The sequence below is a fragment of the Rhinolophus hipposideros genome (assembly GCF_964194185.1).
Source record: "Rhinolophus hipposideros genome assembly, chromosome: 13".
Lineage (NCBI taxonomy): Eukaryota > Metazoa > Chordata > Mammalia > Chiroptera > Rhinolophidae > Rhinolophus > Rhinolophus hipposideros.
The window spans coordinates 27,103,156-27,116,189 of NC_138059.1; the positions used below are offsets into that span (position 1 = coordinate 27,103,156).

The following is a 13,034-nucleotide window of genomic DNA, read 5'->3' on the forward strand; positions in this document are numbered from 1 at the left end:
TAGTGTCTGGGAAAGAGTAAACTCTCATGGGTGGAGACCACTCTGGCTTATTTACTGCCACATCCTAGAGTCTAGCACAGAGCATTACATATAGTTGATACTCAATATAGTTGAACAAATAAATGTTTGCCCTAAATAAGCAATTTATTTTTCGTGCAGTGTATCCAATCAATATCACCCTTATAAATAGTTTTCTAGTAATCTAGTTCCAAATTTGTAGCCCATTAAGAGCAAGTATATGTATCTCTATGCGCTTGCTTTTATTTTCCATATTTTTAAACTATTTCTAATGCATGTCATTGTGTTGGTCTTTACTTATCTTTTTGAGCCCAATTAAATCCTTTGGTAAGCCAGTCAAAATAAAAACAAATATTTATAAAGTTTAGTTTTCTTTCTCTTACTTTTCCAGATATGAGACTCAATCATATTATTAGGTATCTATTCAGGTGACAATGCTGAGTCAAGGGAAACAATCAATGTCAATAACCCTTATGCCAAAATAAGTATTTAATACATATGTTTTAATGAAAAAGCTTATAAAAAGGATAGTAAAAATGTCTCTTATGTGTCAATTACTACTACTGAGTGGTAGTGTTTCCCCAGTTTGTTGAGAAAAATTCAAAGCTGAATTATGATTCAGTGGGAAAGAGAACAGAAGTCTCTTATTGGACATAACTGGGATGAATAATTAATCCAAATAGTCAAATAATGGGATTATTTATAAATAACAATATATGCATTACATTTTAACTTATAATATACAGAATCATATTTAATAATCAAACTTTTGATACAGGACCTGGACCTTTAATTCATGTATGGGCCACTGATTGGTGTTCCACTTACATCAATATCATTCAAATGATCCATCTACTATTTCTAGTTTGTTTCATTAGAGCAGAGGGAAGATGTAAAAACACTAGGAAAGCCATGTAAGTGTGTGTTTTTTCAATATTTTTTCAATATTTTTATGATCTGCCTTCAATTTTTTAAAGCTGTTTTGTCTACATCTAAATTTGTTTAGCCAGTTTTGAAGGTTTCAACATGGTTGCTACCTTCACAATACCTTTTTTTCAAATATATTTCAATGGTTTACACAATATTTAAAAGCAATTAAAAATTACAGTAAGAAGTATAGTTTGCAAATATATGAGTGATGGCCCATGATTCCTTTCCAGGCCTCTGTATTAATTTTGTAAGGCTGCCATAATAAAATACTATAAACTATTAGTATATGCTAATACTATGTCTTAAATAATAGAAAAGTATTGCTTCACAATTCTGGAGGCTACAAGTCCAAGATTAAGTTATGAGTTGGGTTGGTTCCTTCTGAGGACTATAAGAGAGAAACTGTTTTATGCCTCTCGCTTAGTTTCTGGTAGTTTGCTGGCAATCTTTGACCTTCCTAGGCTTGTAGGAGTACCACTCCAATATTTGCCTCCATCTTCATATAATATTCTTTCTATATACTTGTCTGTCTCCAAATTCCCCCTTCTTTTAAGACACGATTTGTATTGGATTAAGGGCCCACCCTACTCCTTGTCTTAACTAATTACATCTGCAATTACCCTATTTCCAAGTAACATTCTCAGATACTAGAAGTTAGGACTTTACCATATGAATTTTAGGGGGACACAACTCAACCCATAACAGCATCAATCAGTAAGTTTTAGAGAGGGGATGAAAATTGTAGCTCAGTTAAGGGAGCTTCTACTGTAAACAGCTGATTAATGAATTTTGCCATGGGAGCAGGGTGTAGAACAGCAAAGATGGTTTGTCATATATTTTTCCGAGATCAGGATATATTTAAAAAATTTGACATTGTATTCATTTTCCAGCAGAGTGTTTTAGGAAAAGGTCACTACAAAGTAAGGTCCAAAGAAAATTAATTTCAAAATCATTATACTTTAACTTGAATTTCTGAATTAAATTTATGCAAACGAATGAGGGAGTGTTTGCAAATTCTAAAGTAAGTCATTATTTATTCTTAATTCCCATTCTTATGCAACTGAAGAAGTATAAATAACAATAAAATGATATATTTTATGCAGTTCTTTATAACTCAAAGATGTATCTTTCTAAACCATAAATAAGTAGTTTGCCTTCAAACTACATTTTTTTTGGTTGAGTTTATGTGTGCCCTAATTATATATGAGAATGCATACATATGAGAACTAGAGTAAGGGAATCAGATAAAGATAACTTTTTTACTATGTTTATGTGGTATTCTTTTCTACACAGAGTAAAGCTTTCATCTTTTAATCCGATATCCACTTAACTACACTACAGAAGATTTATTTTGACCCCCTCTTGTTTCATAAGAAGCTCAGAAGTCTATAGCAATTTTTGACACTTTGTTATGTTTTTCTGACCACACACACACACACACACACACACACACACACACACACACACACACACACTCACTCCCTCCTCCCTGTCTCATTTTAATATGGACACAAAGCATTGGGATAAAATGATGGTTCATTATAGTGGTACAGAGCTCTTATCTTCATCCGGCAAGAGTCATTTCCTTCCAAAGATTGAAATGCAAATGTGAAAATTAATGATAACTGCATTATCTGATAGCAGAGATAATACCAATTCACTGTCAGAGTAATACACAGTCATTCTACGATTTCCTCCGCTTCTCACAATATTCTTCTTACTGTCAGACTATATCTATGGTTAACTATGTTTCATAGGTTTCTGTTAATTTACTTCAAATGGCATTTCCCAGATCTTATATCTACCACATTTTCCCAATCAAAAAGGAAACGAAATCAGAACTGTAATCTCCAAGCCCCTCTTTGGACTAACTAGTAAAGAGGAAAGAAAAAGAAAACTGTATCATTAGTGTGTGCTTCTGTCTCATGGTAGTCTTCTAGCTACCATTCCACTTTATGCAAAACACTCCCATCTTCGCAGTTTAATTTACGGCACAAAGCAGAACTAGCCTGATCATCTGCATGTATCCATAATGTTGAACAGCAATTGAATGAGGTGACATATTTATGATTTCTTGACCAATTTGAAGTCCAGATGCAACAAGTACACACATCTGATTTTATGCTAGACGTTTGTTCTTGAAAATGTATTTACATTAAAATTTCTTTCACTGAATCCTGTTTTAAAACCAGGGGAATAGAACATAATTAACATAATCCTATGGTGACTTTTGCATAGTAAAATCATTTTGAGAAGTTAATTCACTATACAAAATGTTTAATGAGGACTTTTCATCTTATCTGTAAGGCATTGTAATGGCCACTAAGGCACAATTGCCAAAATGATACTAAAAGTAATATTAAGAGCTATTTACTGAGCATGTATGAAGCTCTGAACTCCATGCTTTATATAGAAAATATCATTAGTAGGTAGTTATTATTATTAGCCGCATTTTATAACAAGGAAACTGAAGTATTTTAGAGTTAATAACTTACTCAAAATCAGGTCCAAGATAAATGGAAGAAACATTTTTGGTTTTCTCCACTTCAATATTACACTACCCCAAAAAAATTTACCTCTGATGGAAAGTCAGATTTTCATTTATCAGTCTAGAAGCAAGTTGTGACATTCTGTAATATGTAATACAAAAATTATTCATAATTTGATTCTAATTCATCAAATACTCAATACAAGGTCTTATTTTCTACTTCATTTTATAGAACTGCCTTAAGTACTTGACATAAATATCAAAATGTATTTAAATAACAGTACATACTTATCTTGAAAAGTTCATGTCAAGGAATCTAAATGACTGCTTGCTTCAAATTTTATATCTGTGTATATTTGCACTAATATACATTACTTGGGGATACAAGTACTTATTTGTACAGTTTGAGTAATGTAATATGTTCCTTTATAGAGCGCCTGGAAATTTCAATTATAACTGCTGTAAGCCTGATGGTAAGACACTATTCAGTCGCTATTAAACCAGATAAATCAAATTCACTATTCCCAGGTGTATAAAGAAGTAACCATGTTATTAATATTGTAAGCTAGAGTTGCATTCTCAGAGTTGATATAAGTAAGATGTACCTTTTAAGGTGCTCATTTCACAGAGGTAGATCATGAATTTATAATGATTTATCTGAATTCTCTCCCCCAAGTCTCTTTCTAAAATAAATACATAAGTCAGCACTCAAGACCTTGGCCATGGATATTGATTCACAAGATTTTCTTAAAAGAGAAAGCCAGAGACGTAAACACTGTTTTCAAAGTAAGGTCAACATTCTGTTGGTCACTGTGAGAGGCCCTCAGGTAAAGGAAGGCCATTAACATCTAGCAAATCCCACACTCTCCCAAGGTCTGTGCTAGATTTTTTCTATACGTTACCTCTTTCAAATCTCATCCTCATAACCATGTTACAAAGTAGTTATTATTCTTCCCATTTTAAAGATATGATAATTGAGGTCCTAGCTGTTTAATATGCCTGAGACTACAAGGCCACAAGCATCAGTGTGTGAACTCTGTCTGACTCTATAATTTGTACATTTTCTTCTATAGTTTAGGCCATATTCTACTTTCTAGCTTGACATGCTTAATTATTACATCAGTGACCTAAATACAATACATGAATAATTAAGAGAGGTTAAAGGAAAGAAATGGCATTAAAAAGAGAAAGTGTAGACACCTTCATAATACACCTCTGATTTCTCCCTTAGCACCTTTCCCAATTATTAATATTTATTGAATAATTCAATGTATAACAATATTGGTAAACCAAAATACTGCAAGAGTGATAAAACATGAAACTTGTGAGGTTGATAAAAGAAAAGAAGAAGTATTTAGTTAAGAAAGACAGAAATGATATAAGTGAAGCAGAGGCAAATACAGGTATAAGTATATAAAGCAGGGTAATATTTTTAAGAGCAAGAAAGAAAAATAAAACTTAAAAACAGATGTATGAAATACTGAAATAATGAAGTAATGACTTTTACAATGGCTTAAACTTTACTAGCTTAGTACGAGCCTAGCTGTCCATTCAAACGGTGAAACTTTCAATAAGAGCTTGAGGAATATTTAAATAAGTCACAAATAATTAAGCATTAAAAGATTTCATCATAGAAATGGTTGTAAATGTTTAAGATAATTTTCATAAAAGTTGTTTAGGTTCCTCCTAACCACAGGAGTTAACAGAGGTGTGAGCAATTACTAAATGTACCTCTTAGTTGAGAAAACAAATAAGGAAAAAAATTGTTCTGTGAAGTTTGCATTTGATAAAAATAGAACACTTCAGACAGGAGTTGATTCATAATTGAATTGAACCATCAAGAAAGGTTGCAGGGCCGTCTTCAATCAAACTCTTTAAAAAGAAGATAAATCTTGATCCATCTTAAATGATGTCAGCCCCATGCCTCAAATTCTTTAGATAATTTCCTTGTCCTTTGATTTTATTTTTAGAGAAAACTATCTTAGAGTGACTTAAAATTAGGAGACCTTGAAATCACATCTTGCTCATTACCTCATGTCCTAACCAAAAATTTGTGGTTCAGTTCAAAACTAGATGCTTAGCATCACTGAAATTTACCCTTCATTGTAGGAGATATACTATTACACTACTGGGCTTTGAAAAATTCTGAGAATAATTTTAAAAGGTTCTGTTTCAAGACTCAACAATTCCAAAGCCATAATAATAATCATTAGCATTTTATGTGTATGATTTAATGGACTTCTTACAAAACCCATAATATTATTTCTACATTTTACAAATAAGGATACAAAGAAGAATAAGTAAATTGTCAAAAACTGCACAAGTGATTGGCAAATCCAGAATTTGAACCTAAACCCTTAGAATCCAGAGCTCATTTTCTAACATGTTTGGAAATAGTTACTAAAACCTGGACAATTTTATCTCCTTAACACAATTGGAAAATACCAATAATATTTTGTGAATAACAAAAATTTGGATAAAAATATTGATGTAATCGTTAGTTGCGGAACAGCAAAAGTGCAAAAACATCCCCTATAGTTTCTCTTGATTGAAGAAAAGAAATATTCTACCTTAAAAAAATAAATATCCAACATATATTCTTTTGTTATGAATCAATTGCATTAATCAAGGGGTTTCAAAATAATAAAACACTTTTTGTGTAAAATAAGGAAAAATGTTTTACCGATTTTATAGTATCTGCAGAAAAAATTTTCTCATACGCATACCTGCTTAAAGACATACATTTTCCTTTAAAGTATTTACATATGCATACGCGCCACAAAAAATAACATTTTCTCTAATATTAACTAAAGAAAATTTTCATTAAGTTGGACACATTAAACAAGTTTAACCTAAAAGTGAAAAAGCTCATCCTGAATGACAGCATCATGCTTTATCATGCTGTACCTTGCTCCCTAATCTTTTTATTTTTATTTTCATTTTTTACTAATAATGTAATTTTCTTTCCGGAAAAGCTTCCTGAAAAAGATAGCATTGGGTATGCAATAGGTGTTTAGTGATTTATGACACCAAAATTTCCTTGCTTACTCCCAGGTCACTGGGAACACTGAGCCCCAGACCAGCAAGGAGGAGAATCTGTCCCCACCCTGTCTGCACCAGAGAGAGAAACCACAACGCACCCTTTGCAAGTAGGTATATTAGAAAGGCTATTTAATCTAATTTAAATATAAAAATAATTCTTCTACATACTTAGATACTTACATACTTAATTTTATCAATTAAAAAACCATAAAATATAAAGTTTACCCACCCTTTTCAAGTTAAATGTAATCCACCAGTAAATTTTTTTTTTAGTTTTCAAAGTATTTTTTTTCTCTTTTTTTAAATCAAGGAATTCTTCCCTACTTTAGAAGACAGAAGCATTATGCAATAAGGTAAAAATGCCAGAAGTCTATATTTTCTTTCAAATTCTTAAAATATGGTATTATGGTGCTTTACATATAATACATTTTGGTCCAAATTCTTGTGTAACATTCTGCTATAGTATACAGAATACAAACATTTGTGTGTATGATGAATAACATTATAAATGACATCATAATCAGATATATTGTATCTTCATTTTTGTTTGCATTATATTTTCCAGCTGCTGGTTTCAGAAAATTATCACTAGACTTCCTCTCTTTTTCATGCTCAGCAGAGAGCAATTTGCAAAGTCATGCAAGGGTGAAAATGTGATTGAAATATAGGGATCTTTCTTAATGAAAAATGTTACTGCTTTGGAAATTATGGTTAAAGCTATTTCAAAACTTATATTCTTAAGCTCTATGACATAATAGTCTTCATTTATAAATATATCAGCAATAATAAATTACTTGGCACCAAACACAAAGTTCTTATGAACAATACATATTTACATAAAATCATATTGGTGTTTTGGAGTATTTTGATTGGCTTATATTTTACTTAAAATGATTAATTATCAGGATCTTTAAAATTAAATTTAACTTTCATTCATGAAAATGTTGCCAAAACCTTAAATCAAATGGGAGCATCTGTTGGTATTTTTTAAACTTCTAAATACATATTGACATTCAATCTCTGACTTACAACATGACTAATCTGAATATATTTCTTTGGAGTATTATTGTTTGTTACGTGTTTTAAAGCTTTAAAATTCTGCCCAATTTGAATGTGGATATAGCATAAAGATGTCTACTGAAATAAAAAGCGAGTAGAATTGACTAATTCTTACATGAGTATGTAAGAAAACAAGATGGATACATCAAGCAGATATAACACTTTGGTTTTTACAGTTCATCAAAAAGGTAAAAATCTTCAAATGATGTTCACGTACTTAACCTCCCATATAACCAGCATAGACACAATTTTTTTTTAATCAGAGTTGAAAAGATTGTAAGGGTTTTACAACCTAATTAAAATTTAAGAAAAAAAAAAAGTAAATCATTGATAGTAGCAACAGATGGTTGAATTCTAAGTTTTCTGTCCTACCTGGTCCATCCCAGTCATCTGTGTCAACTCCAGGTTGCCCGGGTTTCTCTGACTGTGTGTCCCCATCTGACTCTGTCATCTCCTGGACTCCTTCATCGTCACCTGGAAAACACCAACACACAGAGAGAAAGGGAAATGATTAAAGCCCTCTATTTGATATTTAAATCCTCATAAAGGGATCTCCTTAGCATATATCTAATTATATATTTGTTACATATATTGTCATACTGACAAACGTCCATGATTAATTGTTTTGATATCTATTATGGCTTTATGATAAAGAAAAACAGTATTATTCATCAATAAATAAATAAAGTTAACTGCTCTAAACAATAAAGAACATTATCATTAAAATTTTCATTTAGAGTTAATATTATACAGAAGAAAAAAATTTTTAAAGCAGTATGTAATTTTTGTAGTGCCTTCAATACAGAAAAACTTAACTTGCATATTTCTGAATTATAATTTTTATAGAGGCAAGATGCAGCAAAATTAAATATCATAGGAAAAGAAATATTAATATTTTAGGCTAAATTTAGGTTATTTTGAAAAAGATTTTCTTTTCCCCCATCTTTAAGATTGCTAAAATTAGGTCATATTTATTTTTAAAATGGATCTAAAAAAGCCGTAATTAAATGTTAGCATGCAAGATGAGCTAGTCACTCAGTCTTCACAATGTAAGAAGTTATAAACCTATACTTGTAATAGAGTAAGTGCAGCTAGTTTGTACAATTTCATGCCTTCATTTTCACATAACAAAAGAAAAAATATAATATATTTTGAGCAGAAATATAGTTATGGCAAATGAGAAACACATTAACAATGCAATCACATTTTAAAAGTAAATGTCTAATTTCTAAGTACCTTCATTTTAAGTGATAATATAACAAAGTATGTGCTGCTTTAAAGGAAAGTAATCAACTTTAACAGGTCGAACACAAAAATGTTAAAAAAATACTTCTTATAAATTATAATAGAGATCAGAAAGAAAATAACAAGAAAACATGATGTCAGAATAAAAAAGTATATACTAAAAACATGGCAACTAAACCTTGAATCTAATAATGCTAAAAATTTTAAATTAAATTGCTTGGCCTCTGAAGTATTCAGTAACTATTTTCCACATAGTTGCCCAAATCTTGAATAGTTTTGAGTCTTTATATTACACAAAAAATATACTAAATTTTGAAAATCTTTCAAAGTAACCTAAAATACAAAATTTTCAGGAAACTATTATTACTACAAATGATATTAATGTAATATTGAGTTTTGAACTTTGAACTCCATACATTTTTTTTTTTTTAATATATAGAGCTTCACAAAATGAATCACTTTAAAAAGTGGAAAAAAGGTAAAGTAAGAATGTAGAAACCCAGTGACAGCTATACTGAACTTAATTTTCTAACAGAGGGGCACTGGCTCTGGTGGGTAACAAAGAAAAAAATACATACACCACACCACGAAACGCCATGCCTGGAATTGGAGGCTCTCTGAAAGTTGAGTTATCTCTTCCTTTTAGGATGATCAGAATGAATAGCAATAAAATTCACTCCAGAAAATATTTATTGAGCATCTACCATGTTTAAGGAAGTGTAGTAGGTGTAGTCGGATATATACGGAAAAACACAGTTCCTTTTTAGAAGTAGTATAAAACTCATTAAGTTCACAAATAAGGCGGGTGTAAAACTAGGTCCCAGTGTACTACTCAGTACACTGGATAGTCTTTACACTGTCAAGACTCAGTAATAAGAGTTTTAAAAATCTCCTGTGCTCCTTTTGGTAGGTCACATAGAAGAACACAGACACATCAATTATCTTATGAGAGTAAGGTACCAAGTTCCATTCTCATACACAAATACGGCTAAGTCCTCAGCCTGCACACACAAGTAGGCTCTTTAACCTTTTAATATATTGAAATACTACAAGCTCCAAACTAACCAAATGCCCTTCAGAGCAACCCCGCCTATCGTTGCCACTCACTAGTGAGCCCCTCCCACTTCCTCTAAACCAGAAATTAAAGGATTAAATTTAGACAGCAGGAGGTTGATGGCATCTGACCTGGTTGGTCAGAGCCAAGGCTGTACCAGTTGTTAAGTATTCAAATATTATTACTGCACATACGTAAATATTAAACAAATGCCATGTATTTAGCAGACTGGAGGAACTAGAATCAAAGAATGTTAGCTCTGGCAGAGAACCCGGATAGGTCCCCTGACCTGGTTACTTTACACCTGCCCCTTCTTGCTGGCCCCAACAGACTTTCCACCCTCTTTGCCTTGCTTTGTGCCCCACAGAGGTTGACTTTTGTGGACTCCATCACTGTGGCTCCCTTGTTCTCTGATTTCTGGTTGGTTTTAGCCAATGGAGGCACTGAAGCAGATCAGAGGACCAGAGGGCAGGCGAAGAGGTCAGGTACTAATCCCCAATCCCGTCGTTTTTTATGGTCTCCAGTTGTGGTCAATGCCTGCATTGTACTATTAGAGCTCCTGCGTGGTGGCCTGAATGCTTCTCCCACCACCATCCACTCCATGAGTCTTCAGATCAGGGCTAACAGCTTCCCATCATGGCAAGCCCCTGGATACTTCCCATTCCTTATTGCTTCCCTTAACTCTGCCCACACCTTAGACACGGTCCCTTCACCAACACTTCTTTAGTGAAACCCATTGACCGTTTCATCAGTTTCCTTCTGAGACCCTTACTGACATACTCCATTTCTTCCCAAGCTTCATATACTAGCTTCATGATTTTCAGCCAATCATGACTTTAGCAATAATTTTATAATACTTCACTTAAAGTATTACACTTTTTATAACTCATACAAACAGATTTTTATAAACAAAAACTTTTATCATTGTTATAAATGAAAAATCAGTGTCAGATGCCAAAAATAAAAGGTAATAATAAAAATGTCTTAAATAGAAGTGACACCATCACATTCTAGCTAATGTGTCTATTTAGACTTTGAGTTGCTGGTCTCATTTCCCTGTAAAAGAAAGGAAGAGTAGTCAGTAGTATGGTTTTTAAGTCATAGTAATATAAAGCTGAAAATTTCTCATTGATAAACAAAGAATATAGGAAACTTTAAAACTTTCTCACCAGGGATACCCGACCCAATTTAGGGAAATACTGACTTTTCCAACACTTTATTTTTCATGAGGAGTAGAATCCACAACAGAATCACCACCTAGATAAGTGACCTTTTGAATGCATTTCCACAGGCTGAGTAGAGGTTTAATTCAGGGTACTAATGCAGGGGAGTTTACAAAGAAAAATGCCCTCACCCACCCATTCTCAGGAGTAGAAAATGAAACCTAGAATTTTTCTTTTTCTTCTTTTTAATTAAATTTATTGGGATGACATTGGTTAATAAAATTATATCGGTTTCAAGTGTACAATACTATAATAATGCATCATCTATATATTGCATTGTGTGTTCACCACTGAGAGTCAGTTTCCCTTCCATCACCATACATTTGCCCCCCTTTACCCTCATCAATCACCTACTCCCCTCCTTCCTTACCCTTTGGTAACCACTAAACTGCTGTCTGTGTCTATGAGTTTTTGCTTGTTTCTTTGCTTTGCTCATTTGTTGCTTTCAGGGTTTTTTTTTTTTGTTTCATCTTTTTATTAGTTTCAGGTGTACAAAACAATGTAATAGCTGGACATTTACACCCCTCATAAAGTTCTGTATCCCACATATGAGTGAAATCATATGGTTCTCTACTTTTTCGGTCTGATTTATTTTGCTTGGTATGAATATCTCAAGATCCATCTATGTTGTTGCAAATGGCAGTATTTCATCTTTTCTTATGACCAAGTAATATTCCATTGTATACATGTACCACATCTTTTTTTATCCATTCACCTATCAAAGAGCACTTCATCGGTTTCCATATTTGGCCACCATGAATAATGCTGCAATAAACATGGGGGTACATGTATCTTTACAGATAAATGTCTTCAGTTTTTGGAGTAAATAATCAGAAGAGGGGTTGCTGGTCCATATGGTAATTCTATTCTCAATTTTTTTAAGGAATCTCCACATTGTTTTACATAGTGACTGAACTCAGCAATAAAAAGGCACAGAATAGCAGATCAAATAAAAAAAATAAACCCCAACCATTTGTTGCCTTCAAGAGACACATCTCAGCTGCAAGAGCAAATATAGACTCAAAGTGAAAGGGTGGTTTAAAATGATACTCCAAGCAAATGGCATCCAGAGAAAAGTGGATGTGGCCATATCTATATCTGATGAAGTAGACTTCGAGATAAAAAAAAAGATAACAAGAGACAAAGATAACAAGAGAAAAAGACAACAAGATGGACATTTCATAATGATAAAGGGGACAATACAACAAGAAGACATAACACATCAATATATATGCTCCCAATCAGGGAGCACCAAAATAGATAAAGCAACTACTAACAGAACTAAAGGGAGATACTGACAAAAACACAATTATAATAGGGGACTTAAATACCCCATTGACAGCTATGGATAGATCATCCAAACAGAAAATCAATAAAGAAGTATCACTTTAAATGATACATTAGATCAAATGGACATAATTGATATTTACAGAGCCTTTCATCCCAGAACACTAGGGTATTGATTCTTTCCTAGTGTACATGGAACATTCTCAAGGTAGATCATATGTTGGTACATAAAACTAGCTTCAACAAATTTAAGATTAAAATCGTACTAAGCACATTCTTTAAACACAATGCTTTGAAATTGATTATCAACTGAAAAAAGAAATTGGGAAATCCCACAAATGTGTTGAGATTGAATAACCTGCTACTGAAGAATGACTGAGTCAAAGAAGAAATTAAAGGATAAATCAAAAGATACACAGAAACAAAGGAGAATGAAAATATAACATATAAAAATTATTGGAATATCTGGGATATTGCAAAAGCAGTAACAAGAGGGAAATTTATATCATTACAGGCTTATCTCAAGAAACAAGAAAAATCCCATGTAAAAAACATTACATCTTAAAGAACTGGAAAAAAAAAAAAAGAACTGAAACCCAAAATCAGCAGTAGGAAGGAAGTAACAAAACTTAAAGCAGAATTAAATTAAATAGAGAACAAAAAGACAATAGAAAAAAATTAATGCAAC

The 13,034-nt window shown here is 32.4% G+C and overlaps 1 protein-coding gene across 6 annotated transcripts in view; it reads right to left on the bottom strand.

The window, feature by feature from the left end:
* Positions 1-13,034, bottom strand: part of ZFPM2 (zinc finger protein, FOG family member 2) — a 448,655-nt gene that overhangs the window by 316,043 nt on the left and 119,578 nt on the right. For all 6 annotated transcript variants that reach the window (XM_081070486.1, XM_081070487.1, XM_081070489.1 and 3 more), the window contains one exon: positions 7,910-8,011. In XM_081070486.1, the coding sequence (XP_080926612.1) occupies positions 7,910-8,011 (102 nt within the window). The remainder of the gene's footprint in view (positions 1-7,909; positions 8,012-13,034) is intronic.